Raw genomic sequence first — 13,954 nt, forward strand, 5'->3', positions numbered from 1 at the left:
AAAGATATAAAATTTCTACTAAAGACTATTTTAACTATCTCAAAAATCTTGCTGTTTTGTAATTTCTTATGTTCTCCATTTATTGTTTTTTATAATTTAATCTTTTGACTCATCATTGATTAAGATAAGATTTATCTTATCAAATCCATTTATATGTACATCTTTTGTTCATATTTCCTTTATTGGTTACATTGTCTTTATGTTTTTGTCCTTAAAGCATATGTCTGTTGCTGCCTTTTCACATTCTTTTTTATCTGACACATGATTTTTTTGGCATAAATTTTATAGAAACCTAAAAAATACATATAATCCCTAAAATTAGCATTCTGAAGTTTCATTTAAGTCGATGCAATTCAGTTTTTATGATATTTTGTTCAGATCTGTAACTTCTTTTTTGTTCATCTTTCTATTGAATTTCTCAAGCTATTAACAGGAACATTACACTTGCCCAGTGTTTGTCTTCCTCTTTAAATCTTTTCCCTTTTTAGTTAGTCTTACTTTGAAGATTTTTATTGCTATGCCATTTGATTCTAATATTCAATACTATTATTAATTTTCCACATTGACTTTAATCATAATATAGTTTTTCTTCTTAGCCCTCTTAAAAGTGGCTACCTTTGTTTTTATCATCTAAGACATTATAATTGTAACTTCTGCTTTTTTCGATTCAACTAGTGTTGAATTTTCTTCTAGTTCATTTAGAATTTGCATGAGGCTTTGTATTTTAGATATATAAGAAACAAATAATTAGATTTTTATTTTTAACATGCTTTTCAAACTAGAATTAGTGAATTCATCCCATTAACATTTATTAAAATTTTTCTTTCCCCTTCATTACATCTTGTTACATTATTTTTTTCCCTTTAGGGTAAAGCTCAGGGTATGTTATACTACCTATTTTGTATTGTTTTGTTTTTAACAGCCCACTGTTATGTCCTTCATTCTTCTGTATTTATTGCCATACCACTTTGCTACTACTACCACAATACAAAAAAAACAAAAACAAAAAACAAAAAACTGCCCTTCCTTCAAAAAAATCCCCCAAACACAAATTTACCAAAGGCAGATCCCAGGTTCATATATATATATATATATATATATATATATATATATATATATATATATATATATATATATATATATATATTTACTTATATAATTATTTTAATCCATGGGGTTCAGATAAGAGTATAGTTTAATAATCACCTTCTCTCCTTTATTCTACATCTTAGTATCAATTGTTACTTGAGGTGCCCAAATTCAATAAATATTTTCTTTTCCTTACATTTAGTCTTGTGGATTATCTGGGGTTGAGGGATATAGGAACAAACATTAAGCGTGCACTATATGTCAGGTACTACACTAAGCACTCTACATATATTATCTTGTTTTATTCTTACAACAATTCTTACAAATATTCTTACAATTAGATACTGTCATTATCCCCATTTCACAGTTGAGGAATTGAGTCAGAGGTTAAATAACTCAACTAAAGTTACACAGTTGGTAAGTATCAGAAGTTACATTTGAACTTATACTTTGCTGACTCCAGATGCACCCCCCTATTCATCTGTCACTAATTATTTCTCTGTTATTTTCAAGGAATATTCCCTTCAAATTTCTAATCGGTTTGTTTTTAATGACTCTTATACTTGATATGACTTAGGAACTTTGTCACTCACTTATTACATATAAACACTTAGTGATCTATAATTCATTACTTGCCTTCAAGAATAGATTACTTGGGGCGGAGAAGCTAGACAGAACTTTCTAAACTCTCTAATTCCCTTTCTACCAAGTATTTAATTCAGCCTCAAAAACAGCGCTTGATTGGTAAAACCCATGAAGATTGGAAATACAAAAATTTACCAGCTGAAGAGAATCTGGAATATCACCAGAAAAGGTTTGACCTGAGGTGGTGGGAGCAGACCAGCTCAGAGCAGGGAGAGAAAAGGGACAGGGCAGCCTCTGCGGTTGGAAGGTTTACACAGAGCTTTCTGCTGCAGCCTGACTGCTTTGCTTTGGTGGTGGAGTTGGGGACCAGCAGAGAAGTTGGAACCTGGAGTGGTGTGTGCGCTGGGGGATTCCAGAGCTTGAGAGGCTCTGACTGTGCTCACCCAGGACCAGAAGTGACCTAGCGCAGACTATAACACAGCTCTTCACGGCATTCGGCAGTGAGGAGCTCATGGTGGGGGGCAGTCACACACAGCAAAGGCACAACCCAGGGCAGTCTTTCATCTGTATAGTGAGGGGCTCACTGGGGATAGTGGAATGTCCCCAGCCCGACTGGGCTCCCCCAGGCAGGGACACTTCCAGTATGGTAAGGAATGGGACAATCAGGAATACTCAAAGTGAGTGTTTGTGGAGGGGCAGTGATACCTTTGCTCCTTAACCTCTAGCCCCAAGGTGGTCACTAATCCTCACAGCAAGGCTCCTAGCAGGGCACTTACACAGCCCAGGCCTGTGATACCCAGCCTACTCACTTCCTAGTGGAGCTCTTCCTAGAGCCCTCCTGCAGCTCGAAGTTCCTTGCAGCCCATTGAGAGGGCAAATACTGCCCATAAACCCATCCTCACTCTGCAGAGGAAGCTGGTAATCTCCTTGCCCGAGGGCAGAGCCTGAAGGCTTTAAAAAAAATGAGCAAAAAAATTAAGAAAATGATTGAAACCTTTTATGCAGAAAAAGAGCTGGTTTCCAAACCTAGGAGGCTAATAGGAGACAGCCTCCAGACAATTCCCCAAATAATGCTCTCCTAGAAGAAAACTATTAAAAATCTGAAGAGAGAATTAGAAGAAAAATGGGGAAAGGAAAGAGAAGCTATGCTAGAGAATAACAATGTCCTTAAATGTGAATTAGAAAAGGTAAACAACTTCCTGAAATGTGGATTGGAAAAGGTAAAGAATTCACAGGAAGTGCAGGGAAACAAAATTAAGGAGTTGGAAAAGGTAAAGAAATCACAGGAAAGTAGGATCTGTGAATTGGAAAAGATAAAGAATTCCCAAGAAAGTAGGATTTGTGAATTGGAAAAAGAAAATAACTCACTAAATAACAAATTTAGTGAAATGGAAAAAAATTCCATGGAGCAAAACAATTCATTTAAAAATTCCATTGGACACATACTAAAAGAAGTTTAAAAAGCTAATGAAGAAAATAACTCATTAAAAATCATAACTGAACAAATAGAAATGAATGATTCACTGAGACACCAAGAATCAGTCAAGCAAAGCCAAAAAAATGAAAATCTGCAGAAAAATGTCAGCTATCTACTTGCCAAAATGACAGACCTGGAAAATAGATGTAGGAGAGACAATCTGAGGATTATTGGACTTCCCGAAAATTATGATGAAAAAAAGATCCTAGATACTATTTTACAGGAAATCAGCAAAGAGAACTGTCCAGAGGTAATCGAAACAGAAGGTAAAATAGATATTGAAAGAATTCATCAAACACTTCTGAAAAAGACCCTAAAAAAAAAACTCCACGGAACATTGTGGCCAAATTTCAGAACTATCAAACTAAGGAAAAAATATTGCAAGCAGCTAGGAAAAAAACAATTTAAATATCAAGGTGCCACAATAAGGGTCACTCAAGATCTGGCTGCCCCTACATTAAAGATTGAAGGGCCTGGAATCTGATATTCCGAAAGGCAAAAGAACTTGGAATGCACCCAAGAATAAACTACCCAGCTAAGTTTAGCATTTCCTTCCATGGAAGAAGATGGACATTTAATGAAACAGATGAATTCCATGCGTTTCTAAGTAAAAAACCAGATCTAAAGAAAAAATTTGATCTCCAATCGTAGGACTCAAGAGAAGCAGAAAAAGGTAAAAGGGACTCTTGAGAACTGTATTTCTGTTGTGGATATACATTAAGACTACATGTATAATTTATTTTAAGGATATAACAAAAAAAAAAAAGGGAAGTAGAAATGGAAAGGGAATAGTGTAAGAAAAAGGGGAAAGGGGAGATAAAAAGAGGGAAACCACATCCCACAAAGAGGCAAAGAAAACCTATCATATCTGAGGAAAGTTAGAGAGGGGGAGAAACATTGTGTGAACCTTACATCAGAATTGGCTCAAAGAGAAAATAATTAACATGTTAGTTTTACAGAAAATTCTTTCTTCATTAAAAAGAGGGAAAGGAAAAGGGAAAAAGAAAAGAGCAATAAGGAAAGGGAATAAGAAAGGGATTTAAAGGAAGGAGGAAGGGATATTAAAGAGGGAGGGCTGTGTGACGCAAGTGGGGCTCATAAGTTTAATACTGGGGAAGGGGTTCGTAGGGGTAAGGGAAAAAACATAATCAGGGGATATTATGATGGCAGGAAATAAAGAATTAGTAATTTTAACTGTAAATGTGAATGGGATGAACTTTCCCATTAAGTGGAGGCGGATAGCAGACTGGATCAAAAGTCAGAACCCTATAATATGTTGTTTATAGGAAACACATTTAAAGCAGGGAGATACTTATAGAGTAAAGGTAAAAGGCTGGAGCAGAATCTATTATGCTTCAAGTGAAGTCAAAAAAGCAGGGGTAGCCATCCTTATCTTAGATCAAGCAAAGGCAAAAATTGATCTAATCAAAAAAGAGAAAGAAGGAAACTATATCTTGCTAAAGGGTAGCATAAACAATGAAGCCATATCAATACTAAACATATATGCACCAAGTGGTATAGGATCTAACTTCCTAAAGGAGAAGTTAAGAGAGTTGCAAGAAGAAATAGACAACAAAACTATAATAGTGGGAGATCAATCAAACCACAAAACAAATAAGAAAGAAATTAAAGAGGTAAATCAAATATTAGGAAAATTAGGTATGATAGATCTTTGGATAAAACTGAATGGTGACAGAAAGGAGTATACTTTCTTCTCAGCAGTTCATGGAAGCTATACAAAAATTAACCATATATTAGGACATAAAGATCTCAAAATTAAATGCAGGAAGGCAGAAATAGTAAAGGCTTTCTTTTCAGATCATGATGCAATAAAAACTATATTTACCAAAAAGTTATGGGTAAATAGATCAAAAAGTAATTGGAAACTAAATAATCTCATCTTAAAGAATGATTGGGTGAAACAGCAAATTATAGACACAATAATTTCACTCAAGATAATAACAATGATGAGACATCATACCAAAATTTGTGGGTTGCAGTTAAAGTGGTAATAAGGGGAAATTTTATATCTTTGGAGGCTTACTTGAAGAAAATAAAGAAAGTGAAGATCAATGAATTGGGCTTGCAACTTAAAAAGCTAGAAAAAGACCAAATTAAAAACCCCTAATCAAATACTAAACTTGAAATTCTAAAATTAAAAGGAGAAATTAATAATATTGAAAGTAAAAATACTATTGAACTAATAAAACTAAGAGTTGGTTTTACGAAAAAAACCAATAAAATAGATAAACCTTTGGTAAATCTGATTAGAAAAAGGAGAGAGGAAAATCAAATTGTTGGTCTTAAAAATGAAAAGGGGGAACTGTCCAGCAATGAGGGGGAAATTAGAGGAATGATAAGGAGTTACTTTGCCCAACTTTATGCCAATAAATTTGATAACCTAAGTGAAATGGAGAACTACCTCCAAAAGTATAGGCTTTTCAGATTAGCAGAGGAGGAAGTAAATTGCTTAAATAGTCCCATTTCAGAAAAAGAAATAGAGCACGCTACTAATCAACTCCTTAAGAAAAAAATCTCCAGGACCAGATGGATTCACATTCAAAGAACAATTAGCTCCAATGTTATATAAACTATTTGAAAAAAATAGGGAATGAAGGAATCCTACCAAATTCCTTTTATGACACAGACATGGTACTGATACCCAAACCAGGTAGGTTGAAAACAGAGAAAGAAAACTATAGACCAATCTCCCTAATGAATATTGATACTAAAATCTTAAATAAGATTAGCAAAAAGACTCCAGAAAATCATCCCCAGGAAAATACATCATGATCAAGTAGTATTTATACCAGGAATGCAGGGCTGGTTCAATATTAGGAAAACTATCAGTATAATTGGCCATATTAATAATCAAATTAACAAAAATCATATGATCATCTCAAAAGATGCAGAAAAAGCATTTGATAAAATCCAACATCCATTCCTATTAAAAACACTTGAGAGTATAGGAATAAATGGACTTTTCCTTAAGCTAATCAGTAGCATCTATTTAAAACTATCAGTAAGCATCATATGTAATGGAGAAAGATTGCAACCATTCCCATTAAGATCAGGGGTAAAACAAGGTTGTCACCATTACTATTCAATATTGTATTAGAAATGCTAGTTTTGGCAATAAGAATGGAGAAAGAGATTAAAGGAATTAGAGTAGGTAATGAGGAAACCAAACTATCACTCTTTGTGGATGATATGATGGTATACATAGAGAACCCCAAAGGTTCAACTAAAAAGCTATTAGAAATAATCCACAATTTAGCAAAGTTGCAGGATACAAAATAAATCCACATAAATCATCAGCATTCTTATATGTCACTAACAAAGTCCATCAGTTAGAGTTACAGAGAGAAATTCCATTTAAAGTAAATACTGATAGTATAAAATATTTAGGAATCTATCTGCCAAAGGAAAATCAGAAACTATATGAGCAAAACTACAAAACACTTTCCACACAAATTAAGTCCTATGTAACCACTTTAAATTCTCTTGGATAAGGTGAGCAAATATAATAAAGAATACAATACTACCTAAACTAATCTATTTATTTCGCGCTATACCAATCAGACTCCCAAAAAACTATTTTAATGACCTAGAAAAAAATAACAACAAAGTTCATATGGAAAAACAAAAAGTCAAGAATTTCAAGGGAATTAATGAAAAAAAAAATCAAATGAAGGTAGCTTAGCTGTACCAGATCTAAAATTATATTATAAAGCAGCAGTTACCGAAACCATTTGGTATTGGGTAAGAAATAGACTAGTTGATCAATGGAATAGGTTAGGTCCAAAGGACAAAATAATTAATAACTCTAACAACCTAGTCTTTGACAAACCCAAGGACCCCAGCCTTTGGGATAAGAACTCAATGTTTGATAAAAATTGCTGGGAAAATTGGAAATTAATAGTGCAGAAACTAGGCATTGATCCACACTTAACACTGTACACCAAGGTCAGGTCAAAATGGGTTCATGACCTAGGAATAAAGAATGAGATTATAAATAAATTAGAGGAACATAGGATAGTTTACCTCTCAGGTGGAAGAGGAATGAATTCATGACCAAAGAAGAACTAGAGATCATTATTGATCACAAAATAGAAAGCTTTGATTATATCAAATTGAAAAGTTTTTGTACAAACAAAATCAATACAGATAAGATTAGAAGGGAAACAATAAACTGGGAAAACATTTTTACAGTCAAAGGTTCGGATAAAGGCCTAATTTCCAAAATATATAGAGAATTGTCTCTAATATGTAAGAAACCAATCCAATCTACAATTGATGAATGGTCAAAGGATATGAACAGACAATTCTCGGATAAAGAAATTGAAACTATTTCTAGTCATATGAAAAGATGCTCCAAATCAATAATCAGAGAAATGCAAATTAAGACAACTCTGAGATACCACGACACACCTGTCAAATTGGCTAGAATGACAGGGAAAGGTAATGCAGAATGTTGGAGGGGATGTGGGAAAACAGGGACACTCATACATTGTTGGTGGAACTGTGAATACATCCAGCCATTCTGGAGAGCAATTTGGAACTATGCTCAAAAAGTTATCACACTGTGTATACCCTTTGATCCAGCAGTGTTGCTACTGGGTTTGTATCCCAGAGAGATCTTAAAGAAGGAAAAGGGACCTGTATGTGCAAAAATGTTTGGGGCAGCCCTCTTTGTGGTGGCCAGAAACTGGAAACTACGTGGATGCCCATCAATTGGAGATTGGCTGAATAAATTGTGGTATATGAATGTTATTGTTCTGTAAGAAATGACCAACAGGATGATTTCAGAAAGGCCTGGAGAGACTTACATGAACTGTTGCTGAGTGAAATGAGCAGGACCAGAAAATCATTATATACTTCAACAACAATATTGTATAATGATCAATTCTGATGGATGAGGCCCTCTCCAACAATGAGATGAACCAAATCAGTTCCAATAGATCAGTAATGAACTGAACGAGCTATACTCAGTGAAAGAACTCTGGGAGATGACTATGAACCACTATATAGAATTTCCAGTCCCTGCATTTTGGATTTCCTTCGCAGGCTAAATGTACACTATTTCAAAGTCCGATTCTATTGTACAGCAAAACATATTTAACATGTATTGGTCGACCTGCCATCTGGGGGGGAGGGGGAAAGAAGGAGAAAAATTGGAACAAAAGATTTGGCAATTGTCAGTGTTGTAAAATTACCCATGCAAATATCTGGTAAATAAAAACTATTAAAAAAAAAAAAAAAAGAACAGATTACTTGTTAAACTCACTTTTTGGCAAATTTGCATGTCATTCACTGCTTAGTTCTGTATTTTTCAAAGAAAAGAATACATTTTGTGACATTATTGAAGAATTATATTTCCTTATGTTATAATATTCAATTCTGCAGCAAAAATGATTTACCAATTTAAGGTGATTTCCACTGTATTCGAGTAGATTTTTTTTTCTGTAATCAATTAGTAGTTTTTGTACAATTCAAATTTCTGCTTGATAAAGGAATTGCTTCTCCATCATTTCTATTTGCAAGAGTATATCCAATATCAAAATTTCAAACTTGGCATCCACATTGCTGGGTGAGGTAAACTTTGGGTTACTCTGTGTCAGCATTTTAGAGATTCTATCAATCAATCAATTAACATAGTGATCTCTATTCCTGGTACTTCTGATTTTTTTTAATATTCTTTACTGAAACATGGCATCTACCAGCATCCATATATTTCTTCATATTTTTTGAAACTTCAGTAACTAATGGATTTATTGAACTGTTTCTAAAGCACCTTTAATAGGTAGAGAACTAAATTCTTCTACTTTTGTTATTAATATTTTTTCTCTTTGTTTACCCACAACTAAATTTGGATCTGATTACACAAAGACGAAAGGATTTTGTGAGGCATAAAAAAAAAAAAAAACAATTCCTCTAAGAAACAGATTGGAAGAGGAAAATATTTGAAGCAAATGTATTGAATAAAATACTCCACTTTCTATAAAAACATTAATATATTCTCTCCCATTGAGCAATGGTCAAGGAACACAAGAAAACACTTTATATAGAAATAAATCCATATTGTTGACCACTGGGGCTAGAGGGTAGAGCAATAAACTTCACTTAGAGCCTTCCTTTTTAGAGGTCAGACCATGGACTTTGCAACTCATTGAATTTTTCATCTGTAGCTCTGCTTGATTTCTGCTCCACATAAATCTCTAGATAGTTACTCCTTACTCTAGAAGCTCCTCTTCAGCTCCTTTTTGTGTGTTGTCTTTCCCTTTTAGATAATAAGCTCTTGAGAGCAAGGAATGCCCTCCTTACTTTTATCTCTAGTGCTTATCACATTGCCTGGCACAAAGTAGATTCTTAATAAATATTTATTGAATTGTCTTGAACTACTTGAAAAGATATTCAAATTCTGTAAACAGAAATAAAAATCAACTTAGCATTATTATATTATTTTATATCCACTACAGTAGCAAAAGGAGAATATTGCCAGAATCTAATTGTAGTTTTAATATATTACATGTGCATATACATATGTGTGTGTATATATATATATGTGTGTGTGTGTGTGTGTGTGTGTATGTGTATATGTATACGTAAATATAATTGGATTATATATGTAATGTATTTTGTGTATATATAATATGTACACACATATGTATATAGCTTATACATTTATGGTACATATAATTTATGTATGCATTAAATATGTCTAATAATTTAAAACTTCTCTAAGAACTGCATTATGACTTTGGGGATACCTGTATGAATTTCAGTGTTGCTGAGGATATGGAGAAGCAGGGACTTTAATCATTTGTTTATGTATTGTAGACTAGTATAGATGTTTTAGAAAGTGGTACAGCATTAAATCCTGTGAGTCACAAAACTTATATATTTTAAACTAGAAATTCCATTTCTAGGATTCTATCTTGACAATATTATATGGGTAGAGGGAAAGGGCAGAGAAAAGTCTCTGGATGAAAAAGATTGATAGTTGCTTTATATATGGTAGCAAGATACTGGAAAACAATCCATATGATCAACAAATGGAAAATGCATGGATAAAGTATGTTTTTTAAAAAAATATATATTGAAATATTGCTGAAAATGCTCAATCTTAAGCATATAAGGAAATATTAAAAAATTTATATGAGGCAGTGAAGCTTGAAATTAGCAGAGCCATTATATTTCTCATATTGATCCTTTTCTTTCTATTCACAAAGTTATATTTTGTTCACCTATACCCAAATTTAAGGCCTATTTCTACACTAGCTTATAACTTCTTACTTGAGCTCCATACCTCCAGTCTCTTCCTTCTCCAATATCTATTCTGTTAATCTTGCTAAGTGGATATTTTCTTTCCCCCAGACAGACATAGCCTATTATTCTCTCTCTCTCTCTCTCTCTCTCTCTCTCTCTCTCTCTCTCTCTCTCTCTCTCTCTCTCTCTCTCTCTGTATATATATATATATATATATATATATATATATATATATATATATATATATATATATATATATATATATATATTTATTTATTTTTGCAAAAATCTTATGCATAGGCAATTTTTCAGCATTGACAATTGCAAAACCTTTTGTTCCAGCTTTTCCCCTCCTTCCCCCCACCCCTTCCTCCAGATGGCAGGTTGACCAATACGTGTTAAATATGTTAAAGTATAAGTTAAATACAGTATATGTATACATGTCCAGTTATTTTGCTGTACAAAAAGAATAGGATTTTGAAAAAGTGTACAATAAGCCTGTGAAGGAAATCAAAAATGTAGGAGGATAAAAATAAAGGGATTGGGAATTCTATGTAGTGGTTCGTAGGCAACTCCCTGAGTTCTTTCACTGGGTATAGCTGGTTCAGTTCATTGCTGCATAGCCTATTATTCTTATAAAAAAGATAGCAAGGATGATAAAAAAAAATTTGGAATGGAAGGGGCAAAATTTGAGAATCATTCTTCTTACTTTCTAGGAAATTATATTAGGGTTTGAGTAGTGATGTGGCTAGAAAGATAGTCCAAATCTCTCTGTCCTTACTGCTTTCTGGTGATTTAGGTTTGCATTTCCAACTTTCCAATAGTTGTTTTCCCCATGGAAATCTTCCTACCTTCCCAAACACCATTTGTTTAACACATTTATTCATCATTCCACCTGCCTTCCCCCCACCTCTTAAACAAACCTAACTACTCTTTCTGAATTTCTTTGGTTTGACCTTAAAAAAACCTATATGATAAATGTGAACTCTCATTCTCCTTTACCTTTTTTTCCTCTCTCTCCTTTATTTTACAGATATTAACCAAGATATCCAGGCTTTATTTAAAATGTAGAATCATCTCAGTTTCTCCTTATAATTAACCCATATCCAAAAATTATCTTTCTATAACAATATATCTTGTATGCACACAATCCTTCCTTTTTTGTTTCTAGGTGAATATTCTTAACTACACATCAGACAGTATCACATAATCACATTCCTCCACCCATAGTCCAAAACTTTTACTGACACTCTCTTTCTTCTAGATTAAATTATGAAGGAGGGAGAAAGGAAAAAGGAAGGAAGGCTCCAAGATAACATTGCATCAAAGAATCCCGAAGGACATGAACAACAGAATAATTTTGCTTAATTATAATTAATTTATTTCAGTAAATGGTAGATACCTGTTCTGTCTAAGGCAATAGGCTTAATTGCTGAAAAATGGAAAGACAAAAATAAATAACTCTTACCTTAAAGGAGCTTACGTTTTACATCAAACCCATGAAGTCGACATCTAGCTTTTACACCAAACAATTACCTGCAGAACCCATCTCCTTTCTATATATTATACACACTAGTCTATGACTTCTGTGTAGGTATATAATCAGTTTTTAAACTATATGTAAAAATATAGAATGAATATCTTTGTAAAGATAGACAGAATAGAAAAATCTAGAATTATGTACCATATATAACATGTGAACAATGCTATAAAGATAGAATATTCTTAAGTAGTAGCCACATTTATATTGTCAATGGCTTTTCTTAACTACCTAAATATATGATGGGCCAAAGTACTAAAATTTACAGGCTTAGGATTATATCTTTAGTAAAAATAGGTAGAGGAATATTTCTATCATCATATTTTATGGAGTACAAGCTATAGTAAAACCAAAGAAGATTATGTCTTGGTCTAATTATCATTGTAAATCCGAGCTTTATGTGTTTACAGGGTAACACATTCATAAAAGATTATATCTTTTACATATGAATTAAAAAATAAAATATTGCTTCCTGTCATCCTACTTTGTTCTTTTTTGATGAATCAATTTATAAAAAGCAATCATATATAATAAAGTAATGTTCTAAGTAATTTTGATGAACTGTTTATTTTATTAATTGGTCTTTTTTATTTTTTTGTTTCCAGATGGTGGGTGTACTTATTTCTACATATATTGTGAATAGTACTCATAGTAGTCTTCTTCAGAAACAAGGTCTGCCTCAAATTAACCAGATTGTTAGCTGGACAATACTAGGTAAGATGTATTTCAACCAAATGAAGATGACTTTCAGGGAAATGGAGCCATTTATATTACCTTTGTTTGGTGCTACTTATTTGTTACTGTTTTTTATTATACAGATATTTAAAGAAAAAGAATTTACACAGCATTGGGTAAATTTATATTACCAGCAGTTGTAGTTTTCTTGCCAGAAAAATATCTTAACTCTTAAAAGCATGCATATGTTGTTGAGAATTGGTTCAGAAAATATTTATGGCTGATGATAATGAATGTTAACATCTGTTAATTTCTAGAGCATCATTCCAGAAAAAAAAAAGCAGAATCTATATAGTTGTTATGACTGATTTTCATCTGAATTCATAATTTCTCAGTCCCTCTTTCCATAAGGAATAGGACACAAAATTAACTATTTCTTGTTGCTAAGAAAGGAAAATTCTTTAGTCAACTTGCAGTTGATTGCATATTTAAGGCTTCAAAATAGATTTCTGTACGTAAATATTGACATTTCAAAATATAGAAATTTATTTGAAAAAGAAAAAAATACCATTTGAGTATTTTATCATTTTTCTTTTAGGAATAATATGATTTTTTTTTTTTAAGATTGGGGCATGAGAATGGAGGGAGATGGGGAAAAAAAGATTCCCTGTAGTAGTTTGTATTTGCATTTTAACATAGTATTTTCTTTCTTTTTACTTTGGTTAGTTTATTGTCATACGTTTAGAAAATAAACAGAAATTTAACAAATTAAATGAGATTCCGCTCCAAAGGGGAAATAGAAGCAGTGAAAAAATAGACAGTGTAAGATTTAATGCCCTTTAAAAATTTTAATATTTCTTTGTCTTTTTCATTAGCAGAAGATTAAGACTAAGAAAAAGATTTAAAAAGAATCCAGGATAAAGAAGTAATAGCAGAAGCAAATCTAGACCCAAAAATTTATCTTCTATAAGATCTTTTTTGTTCTCTTTCCAAGTATACCCAATACTTTTAACTATTCTATCTGACTATATTTGCATTATAGGATTTTAGAGATGGATGATACCTGAATGATCATGTAGTCTGAAAATTCCATTTTATTGAAGAAATTGAGAATTAGAAAATTGATGGCATTCACTCAGGGCCACAAACTATTTGTGACTAAACTAGAAAGAGAACCCAGGTCTTCTGAATCAATGCTTTTATCATCACACCACATTGCTCATTCAGATATCTTTTTGACAAATGTTAACCAATAAATTAACCAATAACCATGTGTCATTTTTTTAGTGCAAATGATGTAAACTTTAAAATGTATTCCC

At 32.6% G+C, this 13,954-nt stretch overlaps 1 protein-coding gene across 10 annotated transcripts in view; it reads left to right on the plus strand.

Annotated features, from left to right (window-relative positions):
- PIGN (phosphatidylinositol glycan anchor biosynthesis class N) overlaps nucleotides 1-13,954 on the plus strand; it is a 237,312-nt gene that overhangs the window by 187,675 nt on the left and 35,683 nt on the right. For all 10 annotated transcript variants that reach the window (XM_074279043.1, XM_074279041.1, XM_074279039.1 and 7 more), the window contains one exon: nucleotides 12,566-12,674. In XM_074279043.1, the coding sequence (XP_074135144.1) occupies nucleotides 12,566-12,674 (109 nt within the window). The remainder of the gene's footprint in view (nucleotides 1-12,565; nucleotides 12,675-13,954) is intronic.

This window comes from Sminthopsis crassicaudata, chromosome 1 (genome assembly GCF_048593235.1).
Source record: "Sminthopsis crassicaudata isolate SCR6 chromosome 1, ASM4859323v1, whole genome shotgun sequence".
Taxonomy (NCBI): domain Eukaryota; kingdom Metazoa; phylum Chordata; class Mammalia; order Dasyuromorphia; family Dasyuridae; genus Sminthopsis; species Sminthopsis crassicaudata.